Genomic DNA, 17,769 nt, shown 5'->3' with positions numbered 1-17,769 from the left:
TTATAATATTGCAAACGCACACACTACGCCACAATAAACGGTTTATCGTCGTTGTCATCTGGCAAATGGCTTTACGCCTTTATGGCGGTGATGATTTTCGATCGTCGGTCGAGGGACTCGACTTCCGTACGTATCACATGATGTTATTGTTTGTTGTTATTTTTTATGTTTTTTTCTACACTACCACTCTGTCTCTCTCTTCTCGACGAATTGTAAAAGCCCGGTCCCAATCGTTTCTTATCATTGGTGGCACCGCAGTCACAGTGTAGTGTCATAGAGCGTGTGCACGTTTGTTCATGTGTATGCCTGTGACAAAATATCATTCGTTTCGTAATCGACTAATATATTGTAATTTGACTTTATATTCGCTAGTCGCCAGTACTCAGTTAGGTTAGGTTAGGTTCAGCTCAGTGTTCACCGTTTTTGCTTGGGTATGAAGTAGTTGAAAATTTTAGTTTGAAATATCGTCATATCACGATTTACGACCTTGAGCTGGTTACTTACTTATTTTAAATTAGTAATATTACTATCACTTCTTCTATAACCTGACATGTAGTGACATTTATTAGTTTGTTAATCTGAGTATTATTTACGATTACTTTTCAATTCATTAGGTACCAATATGGCGTATTCGACTGGTTTTAGGATTTCTTATTCTTATTGCGTCCAAAATTAAAAATATTAACGAACAAACGTATTCGAGTGGTGAAATAGGAAATTTTGCGAGGTTTTCTCAAATTGTTTATACCTCACTACGGTGATTAGTTTGAAAGACACATATCGACGCAATGTCCAGTAAAAATGTGAAAAGCACCAGGATTGAGTCCGAATTGGCCGGATGTCGAGAAGAAGGAAATTGGTCAAAGATATTGGAACTCGTTGAACAGTTATCTTCTGGAAAAGGCAAGTATATTCAGATACCTATATATTTCACAACAATCTTATAGTGACCAGTAACTATGTAAAAATAAGTTTATTCCAGCACAAATAAATGATAATATGCCTAATATAGTAATAATATTTTTATAAGATGATAGGACTGGAGTAAGTAAATAGGGTGGTAAAAGTTGTAAAACTGAGTTATGTATTAAAAATGAATATCAAAGAAAAAAATTTCAGATTTTTCATCCTTATAATAGTCACTAATTAATGAGAAAATTAATTTCAGAACATTAACAAACAGGATAGTAGTGCACTATACCTAAATGTATATTTTTGTCAATTAATAATTGTAAACATAATACATTTATTTATTTATAAATTTTTTATAATTATTAAAGTATTATTGAGAAAATCACTATTAACTCTTCAATAAGTTTTAGTTTGAATTACTATAATATTCATAAATATTCAACTATTGTAATTTGACTGTATAGGTACTTTATTTAAATTATAGCATCAATGCAACTATTATTATATCTATGATCTATAATATAACATTAAACAATTCACAATTGTACTGTCTATATTAAGATAGACCTTTATGTTTCTATAATATTTAATAAGGGATTTTTTTCATGAATTATTATTATATTTGTATAATTTATAATTTTTTCCATTTTTAGCAATACTGTACAATTTAATGGTTGGTGAAGCAAAGTTAGAAATGTTTTTAGAGGAATATCCTCCTATTGAGAGCAACATTGCAAAAGCTTGTGGTGGTCTTACTGAAGCCAAATCATACTTAACTGAATCAATTAGTGAGCTCTCTACACAAGTAATAAATTAATAATAATATTGGTATTATGTACCTATACTTTACTAACTTAATTCAAATTATTTCTAGTCTGGCTTAAGTATAGATAGTCATATGTTGCTTGCTAAATTGTGTTATGCTTGTGGTCATTATGACAAAGCACTGGAACATTGTACTGAAGCCAAGTTAAATTCAATAATACAAACAGATTTACAAATCCGTAACATAAGGATATTGTCCGAGTCATTTGCAGTTAAAGGTAAGTTAAGCTTGTTCAAAATTCTATTGAAAATAATTGTAATGTAAACATAATTTTAATTATATTAATTTTGTAATTATGATCATAGGTCTATGTCAAGAAAAGTTAAAACCAACTTCTAGTTCTCGTTTTAAAAAAACAGAATGGATTGAAGGCGTTATTAAAAACTATGAACAAGCAGCCAATTTAGGCATTTTGTATTTACAAGAATTAGACAACAAAGAAAATCAGCTCATATTACCATCACCACTTGGTGGTAATGCACCATTAATTACAAATAGCAATTCTACATCTGCTACAGGTATTTTTTTTATCCTTTCTTTAATATGCTAAATGTTTGATGTAAATTTCTTTTACAGGTTCACATTCTCCACAGCCTGTAAATATGACACATTCTCTGAGTATCTTAGTAGAGACAGCTATCTTGAGATTGCCTCTGTTGCTTATTGAGAGTTCAAACTATGCTGGTGCCATAACAACATTCAGGTAAAACAATGAGTAAACTTACATAAAGTAGATACCTATAACTCTTATGGTTTTTACTTAGGAATATATTATCATCTTGTGAAGCTCATGGTAGTCATTCCATTAGACTTATTTTAACATATCAATTTGCTGAATTTCTTTTACGCAAAGTCTCTCCAAAATATTATTCACTTCCAACTCTAAGTAGTAAGTTCTTATCATAAAAATTTTAAATAAAATATAAAATTTGATTTCTATCATTATTTTAGCTCCCTCTAAAAAACAGTCATTGAATATAAGAAGACCAAAAAAATATAACTCTATTAATATGTTCATGCCTAGAAGCGAACATGAAGAAGTAATATTATTGCTTATTATCAGGTAATTGCTTGATATTTAAAAAATAATTTCAAATTTACTAATTGTACCATTTAACAATAGTGAAGCAATGGCAGCAAGAAATGCAGTACTTAGTCAGTCTCCAGAATTCAAAGAAGCAAGAATTAGAGCATTTAGTTTAGCCACAGCCATTTATGATCTCCTTACCTTTGCATTAGTTCTTTGGGGTCAATATAATATGTTGTATGAGGTTAGCTTTTACATATATGTATTCTACTATACTTAATTTTAATTATTATCTATAAAACTATAAAATTTGATTAGTCTTTTGAACGTGCAATGAAATTTTCTGCTGATGATGCTCATGTTTGGATGCAACAAGCTTTATGTCTTGAAGCTGCTGGTCGTCATATTAAAGCTTTAGAAGTATTGACTCAAGTCATATATATGCAACCCAAAGCAGTTGTTCCATGTTTATTAGCTGCTCGTATTTGTTATCAACATTTATTTAAGGTTTACTCTATAAATTATGCTAATTTGAAAAAATATTAATACTAATATTTAATTTTAGATGGAAGAAGGATTAAGTTGGAGTCAAGAAGCTCTTAAAAGAGAAAAATTGCATTCGGAAAATTTATTATCAAGATGTAATCTGTACATAGGTATTGGAGCACAGTGTATGGCATTGACTTCGTTTTTGAAATCAGTCAAGGATAAATATCATGCCCTATGCCTCGAATCTCTTACAAAGTACTATTATTTTAAATTATTATTTATGTATATTTATAAACGATAACTATTTTAGAGCACAACAATTGGATCCCAATGATCATTTGGTTTATTATTATTTGGCATTTTATTATGCCTGTTTGGCTAAAGTGCCAGAAGCTACTTCTAAAGTACGTCAAGCATTAACACTGAATCCTGAACATACGCCATCATTGCAGTTAGCTATATTATTGTTGAGTGCTCAGAAAAAAATAAACGAAGCCAAATCTCTTTTAGAGTCATCTTTGGAAGATTTTCCCGATCATATTGGTTTATTATTCATTAGAGCCAGGATTGAGTTGCAGACAGAAGCTTCTGACGTAATTAAATTACTTAACTGATTTTATAGCTATGCATTATATAAATATATATTTTTTTATGTATTATATTTCAAAAGGTTGCACTTGTGACAGCTAAACATATGCTTTCTATGTGCAAAGCTTCTTCTGCTAGCAACGAAGGTTCTCCTTCTATAGAACATACTGATACTCGCAGTATTTTTCAGCTTTATACCACTGAACTCTCAGATAAAGATTCAAGTAATACACTCATTCACATTGTTGCTTAATATTTTTATTGATTTTAAAGATAATATATTGCAATTGAATAGATTCTTTGGGACCAGCACGTATTGAACAAGCCTTATCAGAAGTAGCGTCATCTATTAGTTCATTGGTACCCCAACGACCAGTGACAAATACGGTGTGGCACACACAGCAAAACGTTTGGTTACTTTTAGCTGAGGTATACTTGTCGCAAGAACAATTTGATTCAGCAAATAATTGTTTATTGGAAGCTGCTAGTATTTTTCCATTATCACACCACATTATGTTCATGGTAAATGTGCTTCATATATTACTTTTAACTAAGGTTAATAAGATCTATATTTCTATAGATTACCTGACATAATTTTTTTTTTTATTTATTATTATTTTATAATTTAATATTTGTTTGCATTTGTATTATTATGATTTAGTCTCATAGGCATACATAGAGTATAATTTTTAAATGCTAATGTCTGCTGTGGTATTTGACCTCAATAGAAACAATTAAAATAGTATTGATAAGCTAAGATCAAAGTGTAGTATTATTATTAGCATTGATGTATTTAAGATTTCTTTGAATGGGAAGATATAACTAAAATTATTGATGGTCCAGCATTTTATTATAGTGAAAACGGAAAATACAATTATAACCATTTAAATTAAGCTAAAAAATGGGAGTCAAAGAAGTAATATATCTATCTCCCCCCATAATTATGTTACTGACTAATAGTACTATCTTAAATTACGGGTTTCACTAAAGTTCTATCTGTCGTATTGTATGTGCCTATGTAGATACTTAAATTTAATGTAATCTTTGTCATTATAAATCATAAAATTTAACTATTATTTCACAAATAAATTCTTTCTCTTACCATGTTGATACAGAGAGGGTTATTTCACGAAAAAAGAAATGAGTTCAATGAAGCAAAACAATGTTATCAAAATGCAGTAACAGTACATCCAGCTCATTTGAAAAGCTTACAACATTTGGTAATTATATTTATTCTTCAATTAGTTATTTAATTACAGTACTTTTTTTATATAGGGTTTGATGTACCATTATCTGGGTAGTCATAGATTAGCTGAAAAGACACTAAGAGATGCTGCAAAAATAAATCCTTATGCTCCAGAAACATGGTACATTAAAATTTACATAAATTAAATATATTGTTCCATGTTTTTAGCTATTGATTTAAACATTACAGGTATAATTTGGGGAAAGTTTTGGAGAGTTTGGGAGAGACTGACAGTGCCACGGACAGTATGGCCACTGCTCTACAAGTAGAAATGGTCTGTCCAATAATGCAATACACAAGCATTCCTTTACCTTTTGATTAAAACTATTGGTTTTATTTTTTTTTTAAACATTTAATCATTTTTAAACTGTATGGGTTACCTAGTAGACAAAAAGAAGGAAGGGGTTACTGGTTACCATGTACTATTATTTTATAAACAAGTTGACATACTTGTTAGTTGGCAGTATTAAATTATTATAGTTAATAGTTTTACTTTTTATTTGTTGTATTTGATTATACTTGTTATGTTATTTGATCAAATCTTTGTTTATTAATAAATGTAGCAGTTTTATTTAATTATCTATAACTTTAGTTTTACTTAATAGAAGAACCATCATCTGATTGACGTCTTATCAGTTTAAAAAAAAAAATACATTAGGTTTCTTGTGTTATAAATACAGTACACATCATGATATATTTCAAAGTATTAAACTATTATAATTTCTTAGGTTATTATTTAAACTATCAAAATAGGTAAATACTCAATCACTATTGTTAAACGATTCCAATTACAGACACATAACACTCTATATCAGTAATAAAGATTTTTGAAAATTTCTAAAATCTAAATTAGTTAATTTTCTTGAAAAAAAAAAAATGTAAATTGTATTAATCGATAAAATGTATATTCCTAAGCCTTAAAAGTGTAATATAAATTATTCAGAAATTTTTTGTATCAAAATTCAAAAATTTAAATAATACACGGGCCCACATTTTTTATAGACATTTATATTTGAAGGAATGACATTTAAACAAAGAATAATGATTTTAGATATTTTCTTATGCAACAATATTCTTCATTAAGTTTTCAATCTTTTATATATATTATACTTTTCAATGGGCAATAACATTTTTGGATAAATTTTAAATTCATTTAGTGTTAAACGCTTACTATATTATTATTAATAGTAAAATAAATAAATATAATAGCAATAAAAATAAATACTTAATACAAACTAACTAACCATCTTTGCTCAGCAACTTACACAATGATTAAGTATACTCTAAAACATACTGTAGAGTGGATACTACTTTTACCGTCTTTTCTAAATTTACTTAGTTTTAAAATGTTTCAACATATTAATAAAAAAAATAGTAAATTATTACATTATTTATACTAGGCTATTCTTTTAACAAATAATACTAATCATTTCAACTGAAAATTATACAAAAATTTTATTTTTTAAATGTTAATATCGTAACTATTGATTATTCTTGATATTAATAAACAATATTAAGTATAGCTAGTAGTAACAAAAGGTAACATTAATATTACAGCAGTTTTCAACTTTTTTATGCTCACGGCACATTTTTTATAACTATACAGTTTCATGGAACACTAGTATTAAAATGATAAAAAGCAAACAATGAAAGGCATTTTTATTATTAATATATTATATAATCAAAAATTAATACCTAATAATACACACTATATACATTTACCACGGTCATGGCACACTTGTGTGTCACAGAACACTGGTTGAGAAACACTGAGTTTACAAGTATATACAATGAAACCTCCCTTAATAGACCTCTAAATTGTGGACATTCTTTCTTTTCACTGTTTATCTATAGAATGATTTCTAAATAAAAGACATTTATGGCATTATATGCATTATAGAAAATAACCGTCTCATCCGGTATTAAATTTTGTTTTAAATAATATTACATAAAAGTATATTCATACATACAAATAATATGAATATGCATTTGTGTATGTTTTTGATATATTTTGAGATTGTTTATTTTTTTTTCTTACTCTTCCACTACCTCACAACCTCCAAAAAATGTACAAAATGTTGATGACCAAGAGTGTCCAGTATTTAGAGGTTTCACTGTATATTAAAAAAAAAAAAAAAAAAAAAATTATAGGGATGGCAATTATTTTTCATTGTGGGTGTCATCTATTTCTTCCAGTTGGATAACAGTTTTTATTTTGGATCCAATTTCATAGACAAGGGTCTATTTTGAAGTTTGAAGTTACAAGTATGAAATTGATTTACATTATTTTAGCAAATCAATAAAGCCTATGGTATAGAAATTTCAGATGGGATTGGACTAAATATTTAAGTTAATTAGTATACTTTTAAAAACCATATGTGCACTTCTACTACTAATCTGATATTCAAGGAAATAAATGTTAATTGCTAAAATATATTTTATAGAAATAGAATACATTTATCAATAAAATAATATAATAATTAGATGCTTATATACTTGAACCAATAATTTATAAACTGGACTTTTATGTTCTAAATAACTTAAAGTCAAATAATAAAAAATTATAGTTGAGTAAGACTTTTATATTATGAAATAATACACAAGACAAATATATTTAGTTTGAAAATAGTTAAAGAAAAATGTATCTTCATAGTCCCTGAATAGCTCCCAATTGCTATCCAATAAGAGTTAAATCTACAAGTATAGGTATAATTTGATTAAAGATGATGTATCTTCTTGAAAATTACTGTTTTGAATAAATAATCATAGCATTCCAGTCTAAAAATCCATTAAAACGAATAAGCAATTTGTTTTCTTTATGTCAGATAGCATTAAAAGTTTATACTTACTGTGTCTTAGCTGACTGCCAATCTCTGCCCCATACGTACATTCCATGGTTGCGGACCAAAACTGCAGAAGTACTAGGATATTTTGTCAGGGCCATTTTAAAAGTGTCAACTAAATCTTTCTCATATTTTGAATTTTCAATTATTGGTATAATAAGCTCTTCATCGTTATCATAGAATTTCCCCGTTTTTTCATTGAAAATTCCCTAAACAACATTTACAAATTAATCAATTTATTAAATTACCATATAATAGTTTTTGCTTACTTTGATCATTTCATAGCCAGTTATTCTTAATTCATTTTCTGGATTTAACATACATATTTTTACTGCATTTTGTGAATGTACATGTATCACAGCTCCTGCATTGCGTTCTAAATTTTTTTACAAAAATTATTTATGAAAAAATAAAAATGAATTTAATAACTTTTAACTTACCATTATAAGAACACATAAATATTGGAGTGCACTGACTTTTTGATAATTTTTTTTCAGATTTGGGGGTCAATATGTCAATGCCATTCAGGTCTTGAACAAAAAGATCGTCAGATTCTAAACGTTCTTTTTGTACACCAGATGGGGCAATAAAAATTTGGTCACTAAATATATCATAACACGTCATTAATATAATTTAACGTTATTATATTTTTTAAATAAATAATACTTTATTACAAACAAACAAATTATGTGTAATTAAAGCATCTTATAAAGAAATAATAAGCATAATATTTTCAACTAATTTTTATATTATATTACTTTGTTATATTTAAATTTATAATAAGACAGTAAATAATAATTAAGTACTTGTATTTAATGCTTATTCCACCTCCAGTACCAGTAACCCATTTATTATTATAGAATTGACGACATAACTCAGGAATTATATGGCGGGGGTGATCTTTTGAATTATTTTCCTGAAATATAAATTATAATTATGTGCAACTAATTTTAGAAAAAATATTTAAATTTAATCCTAATAGAAAAACTAAAATTTAGTTACTATCAAAAATAATAACTTCTTCAATAAATTAGATGATGAATTCTATTGAGATTTTTAAGTCCAAGTTAAATAAAAACTAAATTTCTGATTTCTATTAGATTTATTAAGTAACTAAGCTTACATTTGTAACATAATTCAATATTTTTCCATTTATCATATTAAATGCAATTTTTTAATACTTACAGTTGAAACATTTGTTGAGACTAAGGAAAAAATTGGTTTATCATCAAAATCATTAGAAACAAAATAATCCATGATTTACTGATATATAATTTGAATAAGACAGTTTTTAAATGCAGTTATTTCTTATTATGTTGAACACAAGTATCTAAAATTTTTTTGTTATCTCAAACTAAATTGAAATCCCCACTAACCTATTAAAATAAAACTTGATATCTCAACAGTTCCCCTTGAGATTTCACTCGACGAATAACTGTATTACAATTGAAGTGCTAAAATTATCTTATCAACAAAAGATTAACATTGAATATATTACAGGTTATCTTTTAAAAGTAAAATAGATAAATTGTCCGATAATTTTAACCAATAAATATATTAATCAAGTAACCTTTATACATTATTTTAAGCTTTAACTTACTGTCAATATTTCCTCTTCATGACTAGACTCATCTTGTGGTTGGTCACCATTGTGATTTATTACTAACACACTAGGTTGCTGGTTAGGAGTGGTCCGTTCAGTGGATGATCCTGCCTAAATAAGTAAAAATTAATCAATACAAATTAAACTAAACAGAAGTTTTCTTAAAAAGTAATGTTAAAATATCTTTAAATAAAGGATAGTTTATTATTGATTAACATTTTAATCAATTAAGTAAATTAATAAATTGTATAAATAAATTATGTTGTAAAAATATAATTAATACATTTTAAATTAAATACAGTTAATCATAAAAAACATCTCTAATAAAATAAATATTTTATTATATTAATATATGAACTTGATCAGCACACACATTATACTATCAAACAATAAATACAAATGCAATGAGCAATGGTATAGATACACAAGAATAACAATGTTTTGTCATAACAATAGATTTTTTTATATTAACTAAGACTAACTCTTTTCACATTGTTTTAACACATTTATTTTATTCTGCTATTTCAATACCTTCAGAGTTGAAAAAAAATAAGTCTCAAATATGTTACAATATTGGGTAAAAAATAAATTTTCAATCAATAAATTTATGTAATATGGTAACATTTGTGACATTAAAGTATAAAATGATAAAAAAATTCTGCATATGTATCGAAAAAGATATGCATAAAAATTCATTAGGAAAAATCTAAAATGATAAAAAGTAAAGCCTTTTATTCATCCAAATAGTACTGTCGAATTTAATTTCAACTATGACCTGTGTAATATTTTGGTTGAGGCAAATATTCCTTTAAATAAATTGAATAACGTTTTTAGATCTTTTTTTATTGGAATATAGTAACAAAAAAAAAAAATCTATGTGAACCTATTTTATAGTAAGGTTAGATAAATAGTACAAAGAGGATTTATCATAAATTTGTGGTGCTGAAGTTAAACATACAATTTAGGTCTATACTAGATAGATTCTATCATGTTACAATGCAGCTAATGCAATAGTTGATCGAGTTTTCAAGTAGAAAGTTAGAAATTAAAATTTTCTTCATACAGACTATTTAGATAAAATTGTACAATTTATATCAGAATTATACAGCTTTTTGATGAAGCAATATATTGTGGTCAGATAGTGTAAAATATGACAATATTTAACTTCTAATTTCTGATGTGGCTCCTTATATATATATTAAAAAAGCCAAGTTAATCAATTCTAACTGTAACACAAATAGGTATTATGCATTTAATTTGTTTGACATAAGTATGCAACAAGTTCTTTGAAAAAGTATGAACACATTATCAAAATGTAAACAGTTAATTTTTAAAATGTCCTAAGAGATTAAAATTCTTAAAGAAAAGTATTCAGGATTACTAAATCCTAAGACTGATAACCACTTCCTAGGATACTTGGATTGATATAATTAAAAACTATTGTACAAATTTCAATTAAATGAAATTTACGACAATACATTTAAAGAATATTTCTAATGTGTAAGAATAGCTAAAAGACTGAAATTTATTGTTACAAAGTAATTCTGAAGTATGTGAAATTCAATTTTTTTACTTTTACCTGACATAAATACAAAATTAGAAACATGAGTAACATAAATTACCTAAAAATAAACTTATTTTTAAAATATTAAAATATACTGTAAATGTTTTAGGTGTATTATTATTGAAAAGTATGAATATTATGAATATACATACAGATTAAATTTGAAGAATGTAATGGTAAAGTGACTAAATTGATTTCAAATAAATTCAATAAAAAAATAAGAGATGATAAAATATCAACAGATTGAAAAACTATTATTTGAAGAAGCAATAAATGATGATTTAAAAAATAGTAATAAAAAAAATTATTTATACATTAAATTCTTAGTAAAGGTATATTCTATGCTTAACTGTTAACACTTTTACAGAAGACAATTTATACAAGTACATGGTAATGGATTTTCTTGAATTCAAATTAATTAATTTGATAGAAACTTATTACATAGTTTTTTAATTTTTTATAGTTGCTATTTAATTATTTATATTTCATTCAAATCCAAACATTAATAATAAATGAAATATTTATTTACAAAAGAAAAAATGTAATAAAATGGTTCATATTAATCAAATATACTTAAAAGTTAAAACTCATTAATATATATATATATAAGTAAACTATTAAGAAAACATCATTTCCGCATGTATTGTTTCCATCTTACTAACGCAAATTATACCAAAATATACATTTAGCAATTTTAGTTTTTTTTTTTTTTTTAGCTTGCAACATTATCTGCATTCTCTCAATGATTTTTTAAAGTATTTAAATTTTGAATTATGAGTATGTAAAATATTAATTATCGAAAATGCTCATAATTTGCTTAAAAATTAAAATATCATAAAAAAGCCAAAAACAAAATACAGATGTTCTTAATTTTAGGAATGATAATAGGTCATTTCACTCTAATATTTAGATAAAACATACAAAATTAGAACTGCTGAACATAAATGTTGATGAGATATATGTTAGTAAGACAGGAAAAACATGTGCGAGTATGATGTCCTTTTAAATGTCTGATTAAATTATATTAATATACCTACCTCATTAGTCGATGATGAATTAGATGTAAAAAAGTTGTTAGCAAAAAATGAGCTTATACGCTTATCTCTGCAATATAATTTGAAGATTAAATCTCATTACATAAAAATATTTTTTATTTAAAAAAATTTACAAATAGAAAAAATATTTAATGATTAAAAGTATACAATTATTTTTTTGAATACTACTATTACTATCATTAATTTAATTTCTTACTTGTTCATCGCTGCTAAACATTCAGCTTCCTCGACAGCTCGATTCCATTTAATTTTTAATTTACTGCGAGAAATTTGTGTCTGAATACAAAAAAAAAAAAATACATATATACATATATTTCAAAAAACAAAAAAAATAATTATATAAGCATTGTTCATAGTTAGTTTATTCATATATCTATGAATTATGTGAAAATAGCTGTTTAACTCAACCCTGTCTAGGAAAAATAAACATAAAATATGATACTATTATGGTGTATTTTAGTTTTAGTGGACATGTTAGTTGCTTTGTAAACTTATTCAATCAAGATGGAAATTAATAAGATAAAAGCACATGATAAATTTTTGTATATAATTCAAAAATCTCTCAAAATAATGCTATTATCTCCAAGAACAATCTTTGAATTGTTCATCAAAATTAGTTAAGTATATTTTGAATCTATAAGCTACAAAAATAACATTTTGTTTTACAAATGAAGAATAAGCAATTAATTAAACATATTTTCTTTTATTTAACATAAAATGTCATAATAACTTAAAGCTAATCTATACAAATTATTTTATTTTTTTAATTTAATTCTGTAAGCAATAACAACCTTATATCAACAAAAAAAATTATTTTTGTGAGTTAATACAGAACTTAAGTATGAGCTATTCTATAGCAATCAATAGAAATTTAAAAACCACTTTTTGACTAAATTATAACCATTACCCTAAGCATATTAATTATACAAAAAACAACAAATTTTATAAATCATAACAAATTATTAATGTTTTAACTTACTAATATTTTTGGAATTTCAGCTAATATTTCTTCTTTACCAGAGAATTTTGAAATTTGTTTCACTTTAATCCAATTTCTTTTGTAAGCATCATTACAGTAGTAGATATGCAACATAGGTACCATATTCTTATCTAAGACAGTATTATAAATAATTAAAATTAAAATTTTTCGACTCAATTAAATACTTAATTTAAACATACTTTTGGAAAACTTATTTGTCTCTGGATCTGTCATTACAATTCCTGGCCATACTGGATATTTCCCTGTCTTTGCCCACACCATATCACCGATGTTAAATACGTTCCTTTTGCCATTACTTGTATTATTTGAGGCTGTTGAAGAGGATTTTCCATTGCTTTTTTTGTTCAATATAAAATTTATTGTGCGATAGGACTCACCTAAAGATAAATCGAGCTCTTCATTAAAGTTTCTCTTATTAGATATTCGACCGTATCGACTTTTTTTTAGATCTTCTGCCTTCTTCATTTCTTTTATCTAGATTAATGGAAATTATATAGTTGCATAAAAACAATAATCATACCAATAAATTAAGAATTTCTTAAAGCATAGGCATGCATAAATTTAAATTAGGAAAGGAATCTTCTTTACAAATAAGGAATATTTTACATATATATCTTAATTTTCTGTTTATAGGTATGTGATTAAGTAATTATATTAATTTTAAATCTTTCAATGAAATAATTGTTATTTATAGTACATTTTTAAGGTTTTAATGACCTTAATGACTATTAGAGTTTAAATAAATTTTATTTTAACACATTAGTTGCATATCATACTTGAATATACTTATAACTCTGAATAAATTATTTTAAAAATTAAAAAACTAAAATACCAATTTACAATTTCTACATAATTATGTAATAATACTTTTAGAAGATGCTAATTATTTAATTTTATTGCAAACAAAATTATAGTACATTTAGTAACAAGGAAAATAACATTCACCACATGTAAACAATGTTAATTGATGCCATTTTGTCTTATCCGTAGTGAATGTGTTAAGGAACATTTAAACATTTTTAACATATAACCTTTAATTTTTTCAAAATAATAAACTTTAAACAAAATAAAAAAAATTAATACTATTCAGTAATCTTTTTTTATAGAATTTATGTGTTTGAACTGATAAATAACTATTTCAATATTAATATTCATTTCATTTTCTTTGTAAACGTACATTAATAAAAAATATTCTTGTAATACTATTTTTTTAATTTTAATAAAGTTTTGAAAGATCTTCCTTTTTTACCTGTCCCAATTTATAGTTATGAGACTTTTTGCAAGTATATACCATTAAAAATACAAAATATAAAAAAAGACTATATCATGACAACAACTTGTGAAAGCTATAGTAGCAAAATCTATCATAACTTTTACTTTATTATTTTCTTTTTAACATTTTAATCTCAGCAACAAATTATTCATAAGAGGTATAAAATAAATGCAGTACTTATTATTTTATAAAGGGAGTTAGTTTGGTAAAATTCTAAATTTAGCACCGTTATAACAACATTTATAATACAAAAACTTTCTTCTAATTTATAAGCTCATTTATTTATCAAAGAATAAGTTAGGTTATATTTTACTGTTTTAACTTTCATTTCTTTGGATTGGACACCAAAATGAGCTTGTCACACCTAATACATGTTTTATTCAAATGTTTATTATTCATCAAAGAAAACATTTTAATAGTAAATATATCCCAGATAAATAATAATCTATGACTTAACCATACATATATTAATTTGTATGTATCCTAGAAATAACAGTTGCAATAAAATCTAAAGAGAAATTAGCATATAAGCAGTAACACAGTAGACCCCACTAGATCTTCAATATGTATTTTTGCCATGACTTCAAAAAAGATTATTGTCATGACTAAGGAAAGTAATTATAAAGGCCATAACTATAATTATCTATAAATTAGCACGGTATAGAAACATTAATTAAATCTATGTCATTTATAATTTTCAAAATAATACGTTAATAACCTAATAGTTTTTGTAATTTTGTAATAGGTAATACATGACATATTTTTATATTTTAGAATTAATATCGTCCATCAATTTTGCACCATATACAGTCATTTTTGGATACATTTCAAATCAAAACATATACTAGAACTTCAATTAAAAGATTGTTTTATTAAACTTTGAATTCTACTTATAGAATGATATTGTTAAAAAAACAATTATTATCAACAATTTAAGTTTGATGGTGCTTCTGGATAATCAATACAATTGTACCTATTCCTTTCCAAAAGAAAAGAGACAAATTAAAAACCTGGATATCTCATTAATAGTGATTAATTTTTTGTATATATTTAATCATTTATTATTCATATAATATTTAAAATAAAAGTTTTCATCTAACAAGTTATATTTAAATGTTTAATGGCTTTTAGTTATAGCAATTATAGATATAAATATAATATATAGATAAATAGCAATAATAGCATAGATCATCAATAAATTTTGCATGTCTATGAGGAATAATGCTGTCTCGCACAATTCTAGTTGATGAAACATTTTTCTAAGGCAAATAAATAATGTTTTGTGACGTAGTTAAATTAGATATCTAAACACTAAATTGTTCAAAAATTAATCTTTAGCTATACATTTTCATAAATAATGTGAATCAAAACTCTAAGGTCTGACTGAGTCAAATGGAGGGTACATAATACATTAAATGAATCCAGAAAAGCTGACGAATCTATTTTGCACCAAATGTTTCATCCAAATACAATTTTTAGTGTAAATAGAACCAAATTGTCCTATTGGTATTTATTTAGATATAGAACGAACATACGGAGTACACGTTCAATTAACCAACAAGTCAATTTGGTACCATGAAACTTTAAATGTTATTGGATAAAAATATTATTTAATAAACTTTTTATATACAACATGAATACAAATAATTTAAAAACTGACAAAGTATAATATACATACTGATGGATTATTTGAAAACGATGAATGGACGATTTGTATAGATTTTATGTTTACCGTATAGATTAGTTTACGCTAACAGTAGAATGCCTGAACACTTTAAACATAACTAATTAAACACAATAAAAAATAATTTATCTCAGTATAACACTTTAATATAACATTTAATAAGTTACTAGTTTATTACTCAAAGCTCACAATACTCGATAACACTACATAGATTCACTACAAAAAAAACTCGAAAATGGTTAATTCATAAAAGTAGCAAATACAGAAAATATAAATGAGTAAAATAAAATAGTATGAGAATATTGAGAATTTTGAAAATGATTGTTTTCTTAACAAAAATAAACAGGCTGTTACTTTAAACTAAAAATTATTTTTCTAAATAATTGGTATCACTGTTGGACAATTCCTACGTTCATAAAACCAAATTACGAATATTACCATTACGATAATATGAATTACAACGATGAACTACCCACTACCCAGCACAAAGCATGAATTAAGGTATCTATTTAGATTTGATAAACAATAATATACGGAAATTTCATAACACTCATAACTATTAACTACATAATATACTCTCTAATCTTTATAACTTTGTTTCAGTTCAAGATTCTGATATGGCATGAACGCAATCCGAGAAGGACTTAAGCACTTAGATTCTTTCTTAAGATTTCTATAGAAAATAAAATCATTTATATTATCAAATAATTTTTTGAATATAATTTATGACACGAATTTTTAAAAAATTGATTTATATCGTCATTAAATTCAAAGATTTTCTTGGCTCATTCTAAAACTTAACCAACCTCTTACAACTGCAATTGCTGCAAACAGTGCAAACTAGTGGGTATCGGTTAATTATTTATACTTGTCATATAATGAGATATGAACAAAAAAATTTGGGAGGTGGGAGCTCATAAAAAAAATTGTTATCAATAATATTACATAAACATTTATTGTGCAATTTTTTTACTCATACATGAAATTCTAAAATTTCCTAAAGAAAAGTTGAGGGATTAATCCCCATACTCTTACTATTAATACGTATCTACATATGATAGATTAAATATTCAGATGTAATTCATAAGAATAATCAAGAAAATTGCATCAATCATAATTGATACTGCTTGATGCGCAGTGCGCACTGTTTAATTTCTTACTACCTCAATCATGCGCAACATAGAAAATTTTTATTCTGCAGATCCCATTTTATGTGATTTAAAATTATGGACCTCTGATTATATTAATTCGTTATATAATACATTAATACACCATACATAATTTAAATTAACGTAGTATAAACATGAATTTATAATAATGATATTTTCATCATATTAATAATTTCTTATTTCGTATTGAACAAAACATGCTCTTTTTGTGTGTACCTTTAACGAATGAATCTGACCCGATCAACAATAATCTATTTTATTGTTGATTACAAATTTCACAATTTTATTATAACTATATTACCTATTAAAAAATAAGATTAAAATCATTTTATTTCAATTTCAATACTTAAAAAAACTTAATACAATTTCAGATTTAACTAATTTATTTTCTGCGTAAAAAATGTAAAAATATCTAGGGTTAAATGCAAACAAAAGTAAATATATTATTATTTTATTTTTTTTTATTATTATTATTTAATAGCTTTTAGTA

The 17,769-nt window shown here is 25.2% G+C and overlaps 2 protein-coding genes across 6 annotated transcripts; one reads left to right on the top strand and one right to left on the bottom strand.

Moving 5' to 3' along the window:
- Positions 1-257: 257 nt before the first annotated feature.
- On the top strand, positions 258-5,674 carry LOC112594510 (tetratricopeptide repeat protein 7B). 2 transcript variants are annotated; one of them, XM_025339325.1, is made up of 17 exons: positions 258-431; positions 615-903; positions 1,566-1,717; positions 1,787-1,955; positions 2,044-2,256; positions 2,315-2,441; positions 2,503-2,627; positions 2,690-2,801; positions 2,862-3,009; positions 3,084-3,272; positions 3,331-3,509; positions 3,565-3,847; positions 3,925-4,066; positions 4,138-4,364; positions 4,958-5,062; positions 5,118-5,209; positions 5,278-5,674. In XM_025339325.1, the coding sequence occupies exons 2-17, from the start codon at positions 789-791 to the stop codon at positions 5,408-5,410; spliced, it is 2,511 nt and encodes an 836-aa protein (XP_025195110.1). In that variant the 5' UTR covers positions 258-431; positions 615-788; the 3' UTR covers positions 5,411-5,674. The 2 variants fall into 2 exon arrangements, with proteins under 2 accessions (XP_025195110.1, XP_025195103.1); XM_025339318.1 differs by having other exon boundaries at positions 258-552.
- Positions 5,675-7,571: 1,897 nt separating this feature from the next.
- LOC112596846 (probable methylthioribulose-1-phosphate dehydratase) lies at positions 7,572-16,381 on the bottom strand. 4 transcript variants are annotated; one of them, XM_025342679.1, is made up of 12 exons: positions 16,105-16,379; positions 13,531-13,627; positions 13,333-13,464; positions 13,133-13,263; positions 12,350-12,429; positions 12,136-12,202; positions 9,532-9,645; positions 8,738-8,847; positions 8,372-8,532; positions 8,201-8,307; positions 7,938-8,140; positions 7,806-7,866 (listed from the first exon to the last, which is right to left on the bottom strand). In XM_025342679.1, exons 2-12 carry the CDS (start codon positions 13,616-13,618, stop codon positions 7,806-7,808), a joined length of 1,254 nt encoding a protein of 417 aa, XP_025198464.1. In that variant the 5' UTR covers positions 13,619-13,627; positions 16,105-16,379. The 4 variants fall into 4 exon arrangements, with proteins under 4 accessions (XP_025198457.1, XP_025198464.1, XP_025198460.1 ...); XM_025342675.1 differs by having other exon boundaries at positions 13,333-13,627; positions 16,105-16,381; XM_025342672.1 differs by lacking the exon at positions 16,105-16,379 and having other exon boundaries at positions 7,572-7,866; positions 13,333-13,618.
- Between the last annotated feature and the right edge of the window lie 1,388 nt (positions 16,382-17,769).

Source organism: Melanaphis sacchari, unplaced genomic scaffold, assembly GCF_002803265.2.
Source record: "Melanaphis sacchari strain LSU unplaced genomic scaffold, SCAv2.0 Contig0_pilon_pilon, whole genome shotgun sequence".
NCBI classification, from domain to species: domain Eukaryota; kingdom Metazoa; phylum Arthropoda; class Insecta; order Hemiptera; family Aphididae; genus Melanaphis; species Melanaphis sacchari.
This window is presented reverse-complemented; position numbering and strand designations above follow the sequence as displayed.

What these genes read in the sequence shown, in the direction of transcription:
- LOC112594510 (XM_025339325.1), top strand. Translation starts at nt 789, where the DNA reads ATGTCCAGTAAAAATGTGAAAAGCACCAGGATTGAGTCCGAATTGGCC. An exon ending in GGTGCCATAACAACATTCAG is followed by an intron (nt 2,442 to 2,502) that starts GTAAAACAATGA and finishes GTTTTTACTTAG; the next exon opens with GAATATATTATCATCTTGTG. An exon ending in TGAAAAGCTTACAACATTTG is followed by an intron (nt 5,063 to 5,117) that starts GTAATTATATTT and finishes TTTTTTATATAG; the next exon opens with GGTTTGATGTACCATTATCT.
- LOC112596846 (XM_025342675.1), bottom strand. Translation starts at nt 13,618, where the DNA reads ATGAAGAAGGCAGAAGATCTAAAAAAAAGTCGATACGGTCGAATATCT. An exon ending in TGTTTAGCAGCGATGAACAA is followed by an intron (nt 12,203 to 12,349) that starts GTAAGAAATTAA and finishes ATTATATTGCAG; the next exon opens with AGATAAGCGTATAAGCTCAT. An exon ending in ATTTATGTGTTCTTATAATG is followed by an intron (nt 8,308 to 8,371) that starts GTAAGTTAAAAG and finishes AAAAAAATTTAG; the next exon opens with AACGCAATGCAGGAGCTGTG.